This window comes from Chiloscyllium plagiosum, chromosome 4 (assembly GCF_004010195.1).
Source record: "Chiloscyllium plagiosum isolate BGI_BamShark_2017 chromosome 4, ASM401019v2, whole genome shotgun sequence".
Classification (NCBI taxonomy): Eukaryota; Metazoa; Chordata; class Chondrichthyes; order Orectolobiformes; family Hemiscylliidae; genus Chiloscyllium; species Chiloscyllium plagiosum.
The window spans coordinates 31126309-31143830 of record NC_057713.1 but is presented as its reverse complement, the minus strand read 5'-3'; the positions used below and the strand labels follow the sequence as shown (position 1 = coordinate 31143830).

The 17522-nt window shown below is 40.8% G+C and overlaps 1 protein-coding gene across 1 annotated transcript in view; it reads left to right on the top strand.

Annotated features, from left to right (window-relative positions):
* The first annotated feature begins 645 nt into the window (after positions 1-645).
* The window catches only part of zc3h3 (zinc finger CCCH-type containing 3), a 275802-nt gene continuing 258925 nt past the window's right edge, over positions 646-17522 (top strand). Inside the window, exons 1-2 of the mRNA XM_043687898.1 lie at positions 646-763; positions 3701-5333. Of these exons, the coding sequence (XP_043543833.1) occupies positions 718-763; positions 3701-5333 (1679 nt within the window). The 5' untranslated portion in view covers positions 646-717. The remainder of the gene's footprint in view (positions 764-3700; positions 5334-17522) is intronic.

Here is a 17522-nt window from a genome sequence, read left to right as displayed (position 1 = left end):
GAATGTATGTGGGGAGTTCCTGGACTAGGTGGGATAGGACAGTGTCGAGGTAGGTAGAAATGAGTTCAGTTGGGCAGGAGCATGCTGAGACAATGGGTCGGCCAGGGTGGTCAGGCTTGTGGATCTTGGGAAGGAGGTAGAACCGGGCAGTGCGGGGTTCCCGGACTATGAGGTTGGAAGCTGTGGGTGGGAGATCTCCTGAGGTGATGAGGTTCTGTATGGTCTTGGAGATGATGGTTTGGTGATGGGGAGTGGGGTCATGGTCAAGGGGACAGTAGGAAGAGGTGTCCTCGAGTTGGCGCTGCCTGGCTTGCTGTGTTCTTCCTGGAAATGTGGTGGAGGAAGATTCATTTCAGCCATTCAAGAGATTATTTGGATCGAAATGGTGTGCAGGGATACGACAGAAAAAGCAGGAGATTGGAATTAGGTATCAAAACCAATGCATGGGTTGAATCGCCTCGTCTTACACTGCAACCGATTCTTTCTGATTGTACATCAACTACACCTCCCACAGGTCTCTGCGAGCAGGAGATAATTCCTGCCCAGTTAGCCGCGATCGCTTGAAGTTGATTGGTCATTGCCGTGCGACATTCCGCTTATGAGTGGTTAATGCAGGTGTCCATCATACTCGGGCGCGGACGTGTAACGTCATACGGATATACGTTATGACGTGAACGTCAGTGGCCGTGCAGCTGTGGTGATGAACCGCTGCTGGAGATGGAGGAGAGGGAGGCGTTACAGCGGCAGATCCAGCTCCTCTCCGGTGAGTATCCGAAACAGAAACCTTTTCCAGTACCTGAGCCGGGAAAATGAACCGTCCCGATCCCGGTGATGGCTATAACCGGGAGCCCAGAGTTTAGCTAACAGAAAATGTCCGGCCTGAGTCGACTTTACAGGCCCTGATCCTGACTGACTGACTGTATCTGCACTGATGGTGGTACCTGGAATTAACTCTTGGAAAGGTCTTCACCCAGTTAACAATACTGGTTAGCCCAGGAAACTTTAATGTTTGTACATACACCGTGTCAGCACTCTTCAGTCCCATTAAGAAAACCTACCAGTGCTGGAAATCAGAAATTGCTGGGAAAACTCGACAGGTCAGGCAGCATCTGTGGCGTGAAAGAAGAACGGTTCTGAATGAGGGTCTCTGGATCCGAAGCATTAACTCTGCTTTCTGTCCACAGATGCTCTCAGACCTGCTGAATAATCCTAACAATTTCTGTTTTTGTCTCTTCGGTCAAAAGGTTGTCTCAGGAGGTTCGGTGAGTTCAGTTGTCTGGATGGCTGATTTCCAATGCGGAGTGACGCCAACAGAGTGGGTTCAGTTCCTGTACTATCTGAGGTTACCATGAAGGATTGTCTTTCTCACCATCTCTCCGAGGAGAAAGTGAGGACTGCAGATGCTGGAGATCAGAGTTGAGAGTGTGGTGCTGGAAAAACACTGCAGGTCAGACAGCATCTGAGGAGCAGGAGAATCGATGTTTCATCAGGAAGGGCAACCTGATGAAGGGCTTCTCCTGCTCCTCGGATGCTGCTTGACCTGCTGTGCTTTTCCAGCAGTACGCTCTCTCACCATCTGTCCTCCCCAAGGTGTGGTGACTCTTAGGTTAAACCACCACCAATTGTCACTCTCTGATGAGAATGCAGCCATATGATCTGATAGGGTTATGGTGACTTTACTTTGTGAGCTGAAACCTCACTCCAGAGACATTGTCTAGGGTTGGCAGTCCAGTCCAGTCAGAGGTGCAGTCTTTCACATGATATGCCAAATTGTTTGTTCCTAATGTATTCTAGAAAGGAGTGTGTGGTACTTTTTGAGAAAGAACGCAGAGTTCTTTCTCATTTCCAGGTGAAATAACAAAAGCTAATTTTTATAATTATTTCTTTAACATAACAAAATATCCCATGGCAAAATAACCAATGTTTATCTTTTAACCAGTAAATATTAGATTATCTTATCCATTTGCTTGTTCTGTGTGGAATGCTGCTATGTATAAATTGTTTGTTCTGTTTACTATATGGTGACAGTGACTATATTTTTCAATTACTTAGTTGTGTGAGGAACATGTTAATTAGACAGTGTAAAAATTGATGATTTTTCTTTGTTGTTTACTAATGCTTGGTTTTGCCTGTCTTGATCTGATAGAATAATGCAAGTAGAACTTTAAGATGAGCATTTGAAGTGTTTGGTATAGAATAACCTGATAGTCAGTTTCATGATTGAATCAAATTAAGATATAGGCAGAGACAGCCAAAAGGCTTTGTTAGTTAATAATGTACTGGCAGAGGCTTTCTTCCTCTGAACTGCAGAAATGAATGCTTGCCCAACGAAAACAAGAGATGTGGGAAACTATGGATCTGTACACTGCAAGAAAAGGACAATTGAATCTCTTAAGTATTATCAATATAATGTCACAATGAAAAATCCAAATTGTTGAGGAAAACGAAAAGGTACAAAGTGCATGTGTTAGTACATACTTTAGAATTTGATAGAGTATGATCCATCTAAGAAAGTATCAAATTATAACACCTGCAATTTATGACTAATCAACGATTGTTTGCTATTATTGCTGCAAAGTGTACTGTTATTATCAATAGTTATGGTACGGTTAATCTTCAATGAACTGTGGACCATTACTTTGAAAAGTAGCTTTCTTTGTGTCTCTGTTGGGATGCATTTGATTTGTTGAAATTTCTGTTGAATGAGAGACAAGTGCCTGACTGATCACTCTTTTCTTCCTTTGAAAGATACTTTGAGATTTTGCATCCATCTGAATATGCAGACAGGATCTTGTTGCAGTGTTATCTGAAAAATTGTATCTTTCACACTCGATTGCCTTTGGTACTTGTTTGGAATCAAAATGTGTGGTGTAGGAAAAGCACAACCGGTCAGGCAGTGTCCGAGGAGCAGGAGAGTCGGTATTTCAAGCATAAGCTCTTCATCAGGAATTCCTGATGAAGAGCTTATGCTTGAAACATTGATTCTCCTGTTCTTCGGATGCTGCCGACCGGCTGTGCTTTCCCAGCACCACACGTTTTAACTCTGATCTCCAACATCTGCAGTCTTCAATTGCTCCCACTTGATTGGAATGCCAAGCTTGAGTTAGTGTACATTTGCTTGAATTTATAACCTTTGACTTTGAAGGTGCTACCACCGATGCAAATTGTTGAGTTTATTCATGTCCCCTTTAGATAGTTAATGGTACCTGTTAGTTTGGTTAATTTTGTAGCTGTCTCATTTGAGCCAAAACTTCATGAGTCTAAGAACATCTTTAGGGCTTGAACATATAATTTGGTATCCTACTGCTATGTAAAGAAAGATCTTGCATTTATTTTGTTCCTCTCAATTCCTCAGGATGTCTCAATGCATTTCAGTCAATGACCTTTACGTTTAGTCAAAATGTAATGCTGTATAATTTTCTTATCTGCTTCAGACTACCAACATGGGAATACAACAAATAAATTCTCACGAAAGTAGTTATTCATGTAATTTTCTGTTTGGGGCTTTGAACAATATGGTGGTTATGTTGTTTACAGAACAAGAAGCACTTCCGTGGATCACAAGAGTAGTGTGTTGAGACAGATGAGACCTATATAATTACAAGACTTTTAAAAATGTTTTCAGTTCCCTGCCCCAACTAAAGTATTGGTGCATTAATTTCAAATTCATTTTTTGTATGTTTTCTTTTCATCCCCACAGCTCTTATAACCAACCATAAGAATGTCCATGGTGATGTGCCGGCAAGTACTGAACCTAATAATCTACACATGCAAGGGCTATGGACGAGTAGCAATCATAAATACACATCTGTCAACTCAAAGAACTTTCCAGCAGGTTCAGAAACGAGCAGTTCATGGCGGACAAAGTACTCGCTGGTCAATAAGAAACCCATCAACACGTGTAGTGAGACACCTGCTCGTGAATCTCGAAGTGAGATAATGCCTACTATTAGACATAAGTTAAGCACTATCAACAAATATGTGGTCGGGACAAGTGGATCAGAAGCAGGCAGCTTAAGCAGCAAGTCTTCCAGATTAGTTCAAACAAGTCCAAAAGCACAGTCTTTACTGGCTCTGAATTCTGAGTTAGAATTGAAAAACAATAAGCTGTTGGCACTAAAGGAGAAGTTGCACAAAGTGAAAATGGCAAGGAGGATGGACAGAATAAGTGCCGTTACATCTCTCTCTGCAGAAAGTCCTACACTGAAAAGTACAAAGAAGCAGGACGAAGAAGGACAAGTGCCTAAAACAGAAGAACAAATTAGTATTGAAGTAACAGGAAAAACCAAGATGAAGATTCCTCTCAGCTGTCGCAGAGTAAAGCACGGATTGACAGAGATCCAACATGTTGAGTCAAGTAACAGTACTAGTTCAAGTCCAGAGGCATCAATATGCAAACTTCCAAAAACTTCTGTGAAGGGTATGATTCACTGCATGGATGGTGATAGTGCAGGTGGATTTGTGGGTAAATTCCAGCAAGTTGTTGAGTTAAGTGATAATGCCCATGCTGGTCCTGAATCATCAACAGACAAGTCACAGAAAATATCCCTATTGCATAAAATTGCTGAGTTGGACAAACGAGCCAAGAATGATTGTATAACTTTGGGAAAACAGCAGAATGTTTTAAATTCTGTAGACCAAATACCCTGCAATTCTTCCCCAATTAAAAAATCCAAATATACATGGCAAAAGGAAGACATTGGTACTGATGCTCGAGGCCAGAATGAGACTTTGATGGCAGTGAGGAAGTCAGTTTCAGTTGGTGCTTCCCAGGTTCAAACACATGTAGTGCAAGGCTCTTTGAAGTCAAAAGCCTCACTTACACACAAAGTACCGAAGAAGCAAAGGAGTAACACTCCTGTTTCCAGCAGAGCTTACAAGGAAAGGAAAGCAAACTATGTTTGGGTTTCAAACACTGCCAAATCAAGCCAGGCTTCTAGCCAAATTACACTAAAGTCTGTCTCACCAAAGTTGATTAAAAATACCACACGGTCTGTTGCTATGGGAGATGATGGTGTAGCACTCAAACCAAGCCTGGAGCTCAGATGTTCAGGAAAGCTGAGAAAGACCGGGTGCTGTCACAAGAGAGGAGCATTGTCAAACAAGTACTACTGGAAAGCAGTGGAGACTGTTTCTCCTTCAAAGTCTCTCTATCAATGGAAGTCACAGCACTCATTCCTGTCGGAGCCTGCAGTACATCGGATGCGATCTATAACGCCAAAGAAGCTCGAGTCTGGTCCTGACATCGCCAAAAAGACATTGTGTGGGCCTGGATCTTCTCATTACAAAGTGAAAAGCAAAACTAAAATTATCAGAAGAGGTGGAAGTTTGTGGTGAGTCTATTACTTTTGAACTCTTAACAATTTTATTGTTGCAAATTTGATACTTTATTATCATCATGTGAAGCATCTTAAGACATTTTAGTGCACTAATAGTTATATAAAATACAGGTTGTTTCTATTCGTCCATCAAATGTGGACTTCATTGGCAGGACTAGTGCAGAGTACTCCAGCTAGGTGTTAACCAAGCTATTGTTCAGCTCCGGCATAATCTTCCTCCTCTTATAATTTAATGCTGTGATTGATAAAGGCAAGTTGCCTTCTTAACTACTCTATTATATTGTCTTGCTGTCTTCAAGGATCTGTGAACAAGCATCATAAGATAACCCCCTTCCTAGTGTCCAGCCATTCATTGAGCGCTCTCTCATCTTGTTACTTCTTTCTAAGTGCATTACCTCATTTTTTTCAGTGTTAAATTCCATCTGCCACTGATCTGTCCATCTGATCAATTCATCTATGTCCTCCTGTTACCTAAGACCACCTTTCTCATTGTGATGTTAGTGTTGCTGTAGAGAAAATGATGATGAACTGCCGCCTTCAGCTGCTGTGGTCTACTTGGTGTAGGTTCACCCATAATGCTGTTGGGGCAAGGGTTCCTGGGTTTTTACCCAGCAACACTGAAGGAACAACTGTATATTTCCAAGTCAGGATAGTGAGAAGAATTTGCAGGTGGTTGTGTTCTACTTCTGCTCTTTTCCTTCTTTATTCTGTTGGTCATGGGTTTGGAAGGTGCTGCCTAAGGAGCCTTAATGAATGTCTGCAGTGCATCTTATAGATGGTACACTCTGCTTCTATTGACCAGTGCTGGACGAAGTGAATATTTGTGGATGTTGTGCTAATTGGGCAGGCTCCTTTGTCCTGGCTGGTGTCACACTTCAAATCATTTGAGTTTCACTGATTAGGTTGAGTGGAATGCATTATGTGTCACTTTTAACATCTACCTTGTGGATGGGCTTTGAGGAGTCAGAATAAAGGTTACCTGCTGCAGGATTTCAAGTAGCTCACCTGCTCTTGTAGCTACAGTGATTAATTTCTGGTCATTGGTGACCCCAGGATGTGGATAGTGGGGGATTCAGTGATGATGCCAGTGAATATCAGGGCGATCAGTAGATTCTGTCTTGCTGGAGACTATCACTGCCTGCTTTTTGTGTTTGGCGAATGTTACAAGTCATTTGTTGGATATTGTCCTGGTTCTGTTGCATTTAGATATGGACTATTTCAATATTTGAGGAGTTGCAAAAGGTGCTAAACATTGTGCAGCCAACAGCAAAAATCTTCACTTCTGACCTTATGATGTAGGGAAAATCATAGATGTAGCAGCTGAAGGTTGGTTGGACTGGGAATATTACCCTGGAAATCTAGTCTGGAGTTGTTGTGATACAGTGGTCATTTCTTAATCTCTGAGTGAGGAGGAGTGAGTTTAAGTCCCATCTACTCTGGAGGTGTGTCATAACATCTCTGAACAGGATGAGTAGAAAATATGTACTCTGGAAAGCAGTGAAGACTGTTTTCACTGTGAAGTCTCTCTATCAGTGGAAGTCACAGTGCTGTGACTGGATGAGCTGCAGTTATAGTTCAGAATCATGAGTTTATGTGCTGAATAATAGCTAATTAGGGTTTTGGACACAAGTACGAAAGTAAAACGCATTTTTGTCGAAAATACAGTTTTAAATTGCTTAGATAGTTTCTTGCCATGAGAATCTCATGTGCCTTTTAAATGACCTTAGTGCTGCTGGCTCTGACAGTTTTTTTTCCCAGAAAATGTTGGTTAGGACACTATTGTTACTTAAGCTGCACAATTCAAATTAATGGATGTCTTTAAATTATAACAGTTAAACTGTTTTTGTATGTCAATTTATACGTTTAATTTCATCTATATTACTGGGGAAAGGTGTTATTTGTGGGCTTTTAGTTAGTATTGTTGCATTGCTCATCCTTAACTTCCTAAGGTGGTAGTCAGTTGCCTTTTTGAACACTAAAATTCATGTACACCATTGTGCTTTTTTACAAAATCCACTCATGAGACATGGATGTCACTGACTCGGTTATTCCTCAACCTTAGTTGCTCTTGAAGATGGTGGTGAGCTGCATTCTTGAACTGCTGCAGCACATTTGCTGTAAGTTTGGCCTGATGATAAAGGATCTGGTGGTGCAGTGATAGTATCCCTACCTCTGAGCTGGGAGGCCTGGATTCAAGTCCCACCCGGTCTGGAGTTGTGCAATAACATCCCTGAATAGTTTGATTTAAAAAAATGTACCCACAATGACATTAGGGAGGCAGTTCCCAGATTTTGATGCAGCGGCACTGAAGGTGCGGTGATATAATTTCTAAGTCAGGATTGTGACTGTCTTGGAGGGGAATTTGCAGATTCATGTTTGAAAGCAGTTTTTCACCTGTTGTTTAAAGATATCCAATAATTTGAACTCGCAATTTAATAGCTACACTGTCTTTACCAACTTGTATTTATTGCCCTTGTCCTTCTGGATGCTAGTGGTTGTGAGTTTGGAAGCTGCTGTCTTAGAATCTTGGGACAAGTTCTGCAATTCCACTGCTGCTACTGAGCATCGATGGTGAAGGGATTGAATATTTAATTGGTGCCAATTAAGTTGGTTGCTTTGACCATGATGGTTTCAAACTGTTGGCACTGCACTCATCCAGGCAGATGGGGAGTATTCCGTTGTGCTCATGCCTTTGGACTTAATTTAAAGAGTGGGGAAGTGAGTTACTGACTACACGATTTCTTGCCTCTGACCTGCCCTTGTAGCCACAGTATTTATGTGCTAGTTCAGTTCAGTCTCTGGTCAGTTGTTGATAGTCCACTGAGCGTCAAAAGAAAATGGTTTGATTCTGTCTTGTTGTTGATGGTCATTATATCGCACTTCTGTGCTGTACGTATTCGGGAGGGAGTCACATGAATTTGACCCAGCAAACTGTTGGGTCCAAATTAAGTCCAAAGTTCTTAATGGGGTACCATGTGATTTGGAAGTGAGCTTGCATGTTGTTGCAGTCCCTTGCATCTGCAGCTTTTGTTCTTATAGCTGGGAGGCCTGGATTCAAGTCCCACCCGGTCTGGAGTTGTGTAATAACATCCCTGAATAGTTTGATTTAAAAAAATGTACCCACAATGTTCTTAGATTTGGAAGGTGTTGTTGATGGATCTTCGCGTTGTTGTTGAGCATCTTGGTGCCAGTGTGCACTGTTGAATTCACTGGAGGGAGTAAATCCCTGAAGCAGTGGATGTTGTGTTGCTTATGCAGCCTATTGCTTTGTTCTATACTATGTTGTGTTTTTTGAGTGCTGTAGAAATTGCTCAATTAGGCAAGTAGTAATTTTGTGCCTTATAGATGGGAGGAGAGTTATTCAAGATTGAATATCCCCATGGGCTTTAATCTGCCATTAAAAATGGAGCTACGATGAACTACCTTCTTACCAGTCATCTTTATTTGGATAGTTTTCTTTCCTAAGACTTGGTATAACAAAGTTCATTTCTGTTTCATCAACATTACCAGTGTAGGTCAATTGATATGGGTGAGTTAATTTAATGCCAAATGATTAAATAATTAAATTTAATGAATTTGTTGTAGAGTGAAAGCGGCAGTCACTGATTATATTTTTTGTCTTGTGCCTCCGCACTAAATTACAACTTTTTGTGAATCTTGTGTACTGTCTGGCACTGACCTGAATTCTGAAACCTGTCTATGCTCACTTACAGATCATTTTGTTATATGGTGTGTTTCGTCGATGCCAATTTGTTACAGCGAATATGCAATGCCGTTTCTGCATTTAAAATGTGTGTTGGCTGTAACATGATTACAGTGTCAACAGCTTAAGCACTGTTTCTAAAGTGCGATTCTTTTTTCTTCCCTATAACTCGGGATTGCTCAAGAACACCACCATGTTATCGAAGAACTGATTTGTAATTGAGGACCGAGGGTTAGATGACTTCCCAAGTGATAATGACTGTTTTACCAATATTCATTAGCGTACTTCACACTTTTAGTTGACCTGAATACTTGTTATTCTTTTTCAAACACATCATGAAAGATCATGTGGTATCCTTTAGTCTTGTTTTTTTAAAATTTATTCTTTCATGGAATTTGATGTTGCTGGCTGGATCAGTACCGTTGCCCATCCCTCTTGTCCCCAAGAAGGTGTATGTGAATTGCTTTCTTGAACTACTTCAGTTCATAGGCAGTAGATAAACCCAGAGTGCTGTTGGGAAGTAGTTCCAGACCCAGTGACACTTGCAGGTGATGTTGTTCCCATAAGTCTATTGGTGTTAATCTTCTTGGTTGTAGAAGTTCTGTGATTGGAAAATGCTGTTGAAGAATGCATGATGTGTTGCTGCAATGTCTCTTATAGATAGTACACTCTGCCCTGCATCAGTGGGCGGCACAGTGGTTAGCACTGCTGCCTCACAGCGCCTGAGACCCGGGTTCAATTCCCGACTCAGGCGACTAACTGTGTGGAGTTTGCACATTCTCTCCGTGTCTGTGTGGGTTTCCTCCGGGTGCTCCGGTTTCCTCCCACAATCCAAAGATGTGCAGGTCAGGTGAATTGGCCATGCTAAATTGCCCGTAGTGTTAGGTAATGGGTAAATGTAGGGGTATGGGTGGGTTGCGCTTCGGCGGGTCGGTGTGGACTTGTTGGGCCGAAGGGCCTGTTTCCTCACTGTAATGTAATCTAATCTAATCACCGGTGGAAAGATTGACAGGGCTTTGTCCTGGATGGATTCAAGCTTCTTGGGCATTCTTGCAGCTACACATGTCCAGTGGAGGATATTCAATCACTCTCCTGACTTGTGCCTTGTAGATGGTGATGGAAACAGGAGATGAAATTCATCTGCAAAGTTTCCCTGCTGCTTTGATAGCCACGGTATTTATATGGCAGAGCATAGGCTTAAGTGTGCACATACGCCAAAAGTCATGGACTGCTATTTGCACAATTTTATAAGGTAAACCAGCAAGTGCATGAACAGATTATATTATGAGCAACTCAGTCAGGAAAATTATACTACCTAAATTTAGAATTGGTCAGATTCTAAAACCTTCCCTTTTAAATCTTTCCATTAAAGTTTGTGTTAAATATTTGGCAGGAGTTCTTCCTAAATGTATTCTACTTCACTCCTCTTCCATTATCCACCCAATATATACAATTTTTTTTAGATGAAATATTTTCAGACATTCTAGCATTTTTCACAATCTCATTAATACCATTAGAGGTTAGCAATGAATTATTGAGCCACAAGCTGTTCCTTTGATGTACCTTAGCAGCAATAAGGAATCCAACAATCTACAACTGTGTTTAAATATGTGTATGTTTTAGCTATGAAATAGAAAGACTAATTGGCATATCTGAACTGTCTTGAGTGTTGTCATGGTGTGACAAACTTCATAGTCCTAGATCTAAGTTTGCTTTATTAAGGTTTGAATTTAACCATTTTATTATGATTCAACTTGAGAATTTTTTGGATTTCTCTCTTAACTGTTCATACGCATGCATCTGTTCAAGCTTTTATTTTGGAGCTGAAATACTCGAGAATTGTCAAGTCTTCAGTCTGCATTGGCAAAATATAGAATTCTGTCTTTAATTTTTGTACCAACTCCTTTTTGAAAAATAAATAATCTTGCTTGGCCCCATATCCAGCCCCCTCTTCTCCACAAACTGCAAGTTCCTTGTCATGTACCATTCAGCTGTGCCTTAAAATTGCTTGTGAAATCTGCTTCCTACCACTTTTTTAAAAAATGTAAAAGATTCTGATGAATGAGTGGAATGCATAAATAGGAAAGGTTTAGAAGGATATGGGCTGGAAATGTGTTGCTGGAAAAGCGCAGCATCCAGGGAACAGGAGAATCGACGTTTCGGGCATAAGCCCTTCTGCGCTTTTCCAGCAACATATTTCCAGCTCTGATCTCCAGCATCTGCAGACCTCACTTTCTCCTTAGAAGGATATGGGCCAAGTGCAGTGAAATGGGGTTAGTGTGGATGGACATTTTAGTCAGCATGGACCAGTTTGGGCTGAAGGGCCTGTCTCCATGCCGTATTACTCTGAGTGAGGGAATGGAAAAAAAAAGTCCTCGCTTTAGATTTTGTGGGTAATAGTTCGAATTTATGGAATTTGACTTCATTCTTGTCAATCTGTTGGCCACTGATGCATCTGTCCATGGCATTTTTGGTAAGAGTGATCACTGCCTAGTCCTTGTGGAGATGAAGTTCCACCTTCACATTGAGAATACCTTCTTCATGTTGTGCGAACAGTTGCCATGCTAATAGATCTATGAGCTCAAGACTGGGCACCCAAGAGGTGCTGTAGGCCATCAGTAACACAATCTGCACCCTCATGACCCAGTATATCAAAGGTCTGTTTCCATGTTGGATAACTCTATGACTCTAACCTTCACTCAAACATTACCATCAAGTTAGGGAATCGACTCTGCTTCAATGGACAGTGCAGGAGGGAATGCTTGCATAACCACCAGGCAAACCTAAAAATGAAGTGGTAATGCAGTGAGGCTACAAAACGGGACTACTTGCGTGTCAAACAGCATAAGCAACAAATGATAGGCAGAGATAAGGGATCCCACAAACCATCGGATCAGATGGAAGTTGTGTAGACCTGGCACATCCAGTCATGAATAGTGGTGGACAATTAAACAACTCACTGGAGGAAGTTCACATCCCTAGTCAAGGAAGATTCCAGCACATCAGTGCAAAAGACAAAGAGGAATTCTTCACAGCAATCTTCAGCCAGGAGTTCCAAATGGATAATCCATCTCTGTTTTCTCCAGTGGTCCCCAGCATTACAGCTACCAGTCTTCAAACATTTCACTTCACTTCCTTCCAGTGATTTGAAGAGACAGTTGGAGATACTGGACATCACAAAGGCTAAGGGGCCTGATAACATTCCAGCAATAGTACTGAAGACTTGTGCTCCAGAACTTGTCGCACCCTTGCTAAGCTGTTCCAGTACAACTACAACACTGGCATCCATAGACAATGTGGAAAGTTTCCCAGGTAGGTCCTGTACAAATTTCAGGGAGAAAGTGAGGACTGCAGATGCTGGAGATCAGAGCTGAAAATGTGTTGCTGGAAAAGCGCAGCAGGTCAGGCAGCATCCAAGGAACAGGAGAATTAAAGTTTCGGGCACGTCAATTCTCCTGTTCCTTGGGTGCTGCCTGACCTGCTGCGCTTTTCCAGCAACACATTTTCAGCTCTGTACAAATTTCAACCTGGCCATTGATCATCAATAAAGTGATACCTTTATCAAGCAGCACCTGCTCAGTAACAGGCTGCTTACTGACGCCCAGTTTGGGTTTTGCCAGAGCCACTCATCTCCTGACCTTGTACAGTATTGGTTCAAACATGGACAAAACAGCTGAATTCCAGAGGTTAAGTGAGAGTGACAGCTCTAGAGATTGAGGCTGCCTTTGACTGAGAGTGGCATCAAGGAGTCCATGCAAAACAGGAATCAATGTGAATCAGGGAAAAAACTCTCCACTGATTGGAGTCACACCTGATACACAGGAAGATGGTTGTTTGTTGGAGGTCAGCCATCTCAGCCCCAGGCCATCTCTGCAGGAGTTCCCCAGGGTATTGTACTAGGCCCAACTATCTTGAGGTACTTCATCAATATCTGTCTCTCTGTCATAAGACCAGGAATGGGATATTTGCTGACAATTGCACAGCATTCCGTGCAATTCACGACTCCGCATTTTAAAGCAGTCTGTATTCTGGCTAAAGATTGTTGCAAGGTCGTCAGCCTTTTGCACTAATGTGCTGCATACATTAAAAAGTCGCCTGTGCATGTTCTCTCTTATGAGTGCTTTACCCTCTTAATTTCCGATTAATGGTTGATGTTTGGTCAATACATACCCAAAGTAAATGCATTTCATGTGTCATTTTATTTCCGATCTTCCCAATAGTTTTGTTTTGTTTTTACTCCTCTTAATAGCCTGAAAGTAATGAAGAACGCAGCATTTTGACATTTTAGGAACACAGATTCCAAAGAAACTTTTGTGTTTTGTTCTTGGAAGTTGTATTTTCCCAGATGACTATATCCTGGTACCACGTGGTTCTGGATAGGGATTGTTTGAGGTAGTTCACTGCCACCGTTGTCTTTGCTTCATCTTGGGTCTGCTAGTGATTAGTATTAGAGGATACACTATGTGGAGTATACACCATGTGGAGTATACACCCTGTTCCTGATGAAGAGCTTTTGCCCGAAGCGTCGATTTTCATGCTCCTCAGATGCTGCCTGACCTGCTGTGCTTTTCCAGCACCACTCTAATCTAAACACCATATGGAGTGTCTACAGTAGAGACATTGTTCTTAAACAACAAGAATGTGTTTATTGTATGATAGCTGGAAGTATAACTACATTTGGTCAGGCATTTGAGAGCTGTTGGATAGATCTCCCCCCTTCAAAAATGAGTGAAGGACTCTTGTTTTCATACTCAGCCTGTATGTGACATCTGCTGAATGGTTGATGCTAACAACATGAGTATCAACTTCTTCAGATGCATTACGTAAAACAGCAAAGGTTACAATAATTTGGTCAAATAGAAATCTCTGATTGCACATATGGCTGCAGTGATAATTGCCTTAGCTGCACGCACTAATTTTGGGAGAAAATGTCTGATGTGAACGCAGCTCCAACAACATGCAAAAGGCTTGACACCCATCCAGGAAGAAGCAACCTGTTTGACTAGTGCTACATCCACAAGCATTCAGTCCATCCTTCACCAACACCCGGCAGTGATGCATCTACAAGATGCTCTACAGGAATGCACCAAGGTTCGGTAAACAGCAAATCTATGGCCATTTCCATCTGGCAGCAGCTATACAGGAGCATCACTTCCTGAAAATCTCCTCAAAGCCACTCAGCATCCTGACTTGAAAGTATATTGCCATTGCTTCAGTGTCACTGAATCAAAATCCAGGAACTCCCTTCTGCATTTTTTTTTTGGATCCATCTACAGCAAGTGAACTGCGGTGGTGTAAGAAGACACCTCATCACCAGCATGTCAAGGACAATTATTGCCCATCACTAAATGCTTACCCCAGCAATGACACCCATGTCCTCTGAATTAATTCTTTAAAAAGTGCAAGTGATTATTGAGATAACAAGTCCAAAAATAACGTTTATTAATTTTATTTGCTAATAACTAAATATATTTAAGGAAACAGAACATAAATGTGGATAAGATTAAATTATTGGGCAACTTGAGCCTGTTTCACCATTCAATAGCATCATGATCACAAAGGGAAGGAGTACTAATATAAATTGGAAATAGTTGAGATGTTTGCAGTCACCCTGTGACAACTCACTAAAAACAGTTAATTTACCTTGCTTGTATTTCCTGTTATCTAGCCAATCCTCTACTCATGCTAATACATCACGCCCAATACCATGAGCTCTTGCTTAATATCGTAAACGTTTTAATGGCCGTATTCTCAATCATTTTGGATGTCCAAATAAACTTAATCTACAGATTCTCCTTTATCCATCCTGCTTATTATATCCTTAAACATGGTAATGAATTTGTCCACCATGACTTCATTTTTGTAATAATGACTCTGCTTAATTGAATCCAGACTTTCCAACTGTCCTGATTTGTCTTTCTTAATAATATAATCCAAAATTTTCTGAAAAATGTTCTGTTAAGTAACCTATAGTTTGGTGTTTTCTGTCTCCCTTCTTTCGAGTGAACTACATGTGCAGTTCTCCAGTTGACTGAAATATTTCTAAAATCAATTATTTTCTGCTATTCTTTGGGTGCTTTGTGTCTTCTACATGCAGACTATATGCAATAATTGTTAAAAGTACCTGCCGTTTTCTTATTTTCCACCATTAACTCCCTGGTTTCATCCTGTAAGGAACCAGCACTTATAGTAGCTACTTGCTTTTCTTGTAGGAGCTCCTTTTTGTCTCCTTTTAGATTTCTTGCCCAAGTACTGTCATTTCTTATTTTTTAAATTCTTGTTGTTGGTTTCTTAAAAAGAAATTCAATCTTCTGCCATTAGTTCCATATTCAAAATCTGGAACGCTGATCTATATCTTTCATTTCCAAGTTAAACTAGAATTAATAAGACCTTCAGCTGAAAACACTAATGGTTAATTACCAGAATAGTCCATGTTTGCATTTGCTGAGTATTGATATGAATTTCTGACTAATTTTAAAGGAGTATAATTCCACTAAGCCTAAACACTGTTCTATTGAAAAGTAATTTTATATTTCTGAAAGAAGAATATATTACAAATTTAACATTCAATAGTTTGAAAAACTAATAGTAATTTATACCAAATTTGTAGCGTTACAGATATTTGTAAACATGAAGTTTGTTTTTCAGTTTTAAACTTTCTCAGTAAGGCACAGACAGTGCAGCTTTTTTGTAGTGTCCACCTTTCTCCATGGCACATGTATCTTAGTTAAAAACTGTGAGAAACCTCCTCAAATGTCTATATCTGTTTTTCCAGCAGCTTTTTGATTATTTTCCTAGTCCACTTTAGCCAACTCCGAATTCATATCTTTCTTTAAGTTTAGGTTAAAATATTAGTTTCAGACTCCAGATTCTCATCTTCAAAGTGAATGTGAAATTCCCTCATGTTATGATCATTCTTCCTCGATGACTCTTTCATATGAGGTCATGTGTGTGATGCTACATGAATTGTTCATGCCTTGTTTGTGGATTAAGATGTCTCTTACACATTCTCAGGCCTAAACTAACCTTTGACTGCAGAAAATGTTACAAATACACTTCATGAACTCATCCTCTAAACTATCGTTGATACCTGTTAAGTTCAATCCATATGAAGATTAAATTAGCATAAGACTCTTCTGGTTTGTTTCTTAAAATGCCCATTATGAACTACTGTTAGGGGTTGTTTAGTTCACTTGGCTGGACAGATGTTTGCAAAACATTCGGTTTCTGAATTAGCTGACATTACCATGAAGGACCTTCCTCTCAACCTCTCCCCTCACCCCAGATCCGTGGTGACCTGGTTAAACCATCACCAGGGACCCTCTCTAATGATCTGGCAGGACTATGGTGTCTTTACTTTTCTTTAAACTGTTTCTGGATGTATTTTACACAACTGCAATTTCTTTCACTTCCTATTCCTTTACACCCTCCAAAATGATTCTATATCTGCAGAGCTGGGCTGAGGAGTGGCAGATGGAGTTCAACCCTGCCAAGTATGAGGTTGTCCATTTTGGAAAGACAAATAAGAATGTGGAATACAGGGTTAACGGTAGGGTTCTTAGTGAGGTGGAGGAACAGAGGGATCTTGGGGTCTATGTTCATAGATCTTTGAAAGTTACCACTCGGGTGGATAGAGCTTGTAAGAAGGCCTATGGTGTATTAGCGTTTATTAGCAGAGGGATTGAATTCAAGAGTCGTGAAGTGATGTTGCAACTGTACAGGACTTTGGTTAGGCCACATTTGGAGTACTGTGTGCAGTTCTGGTCGCCTCACTTTAGGAAAGATGTGGAAGCTTTGGAGAGAGTGCAGAGAAGATTTACCAGGATGTTGCCTGGAATGAAGAATAGGTCGTACGAGGATAGGTTGAGAGCGCTCCTGTGGGAGTGGTAGAGTCAGAATCTATGGTGACCTTTAAGCGGCAATTGGATAGGTACATGGATGGGTGCTTAAGCTAGGGCAAATGTTCGGCACAACATCGTGAGCCGAAGGGCCTGTTCTGTGCTGTATTGTTCTATGTTCTATGTTTTGAACCAAAATTGTCTGTTTATTTATTTTTTTTTAATGGTCATGCTACTCTCATCCATTTTCCTTTCTTCTTATCCTTCCAAATTGTCAAATACCTTTTAAATGTTCAGTATCCAGTCCTGGTCCCTTTGTAGTCCCATCTCTGGAATTGCTATCATGCCATGTTTCCATGTGTCTCTATTTATGCTATTAATTCATCCATCTTATTATGAATGCTGCGTGTATAAATTCTGTTTTTACTACCCTGTCTGGTGGTGCATCCTTATGTTTATATGTTTTATGTCTCTTCCTGCCACACGCTGGGTAGATGCATCCATATCATTACTCTGCATTCTTGTCTTATTCTTTCTTTGAAACTTTTTAAATCCCCACAACACTTTACCCCATCCCTAAAACAAATTGTACAGTCAAAGTAAGTTGTACTTAATGCCTTGCTTGGAGCAGGGAGATTTTGA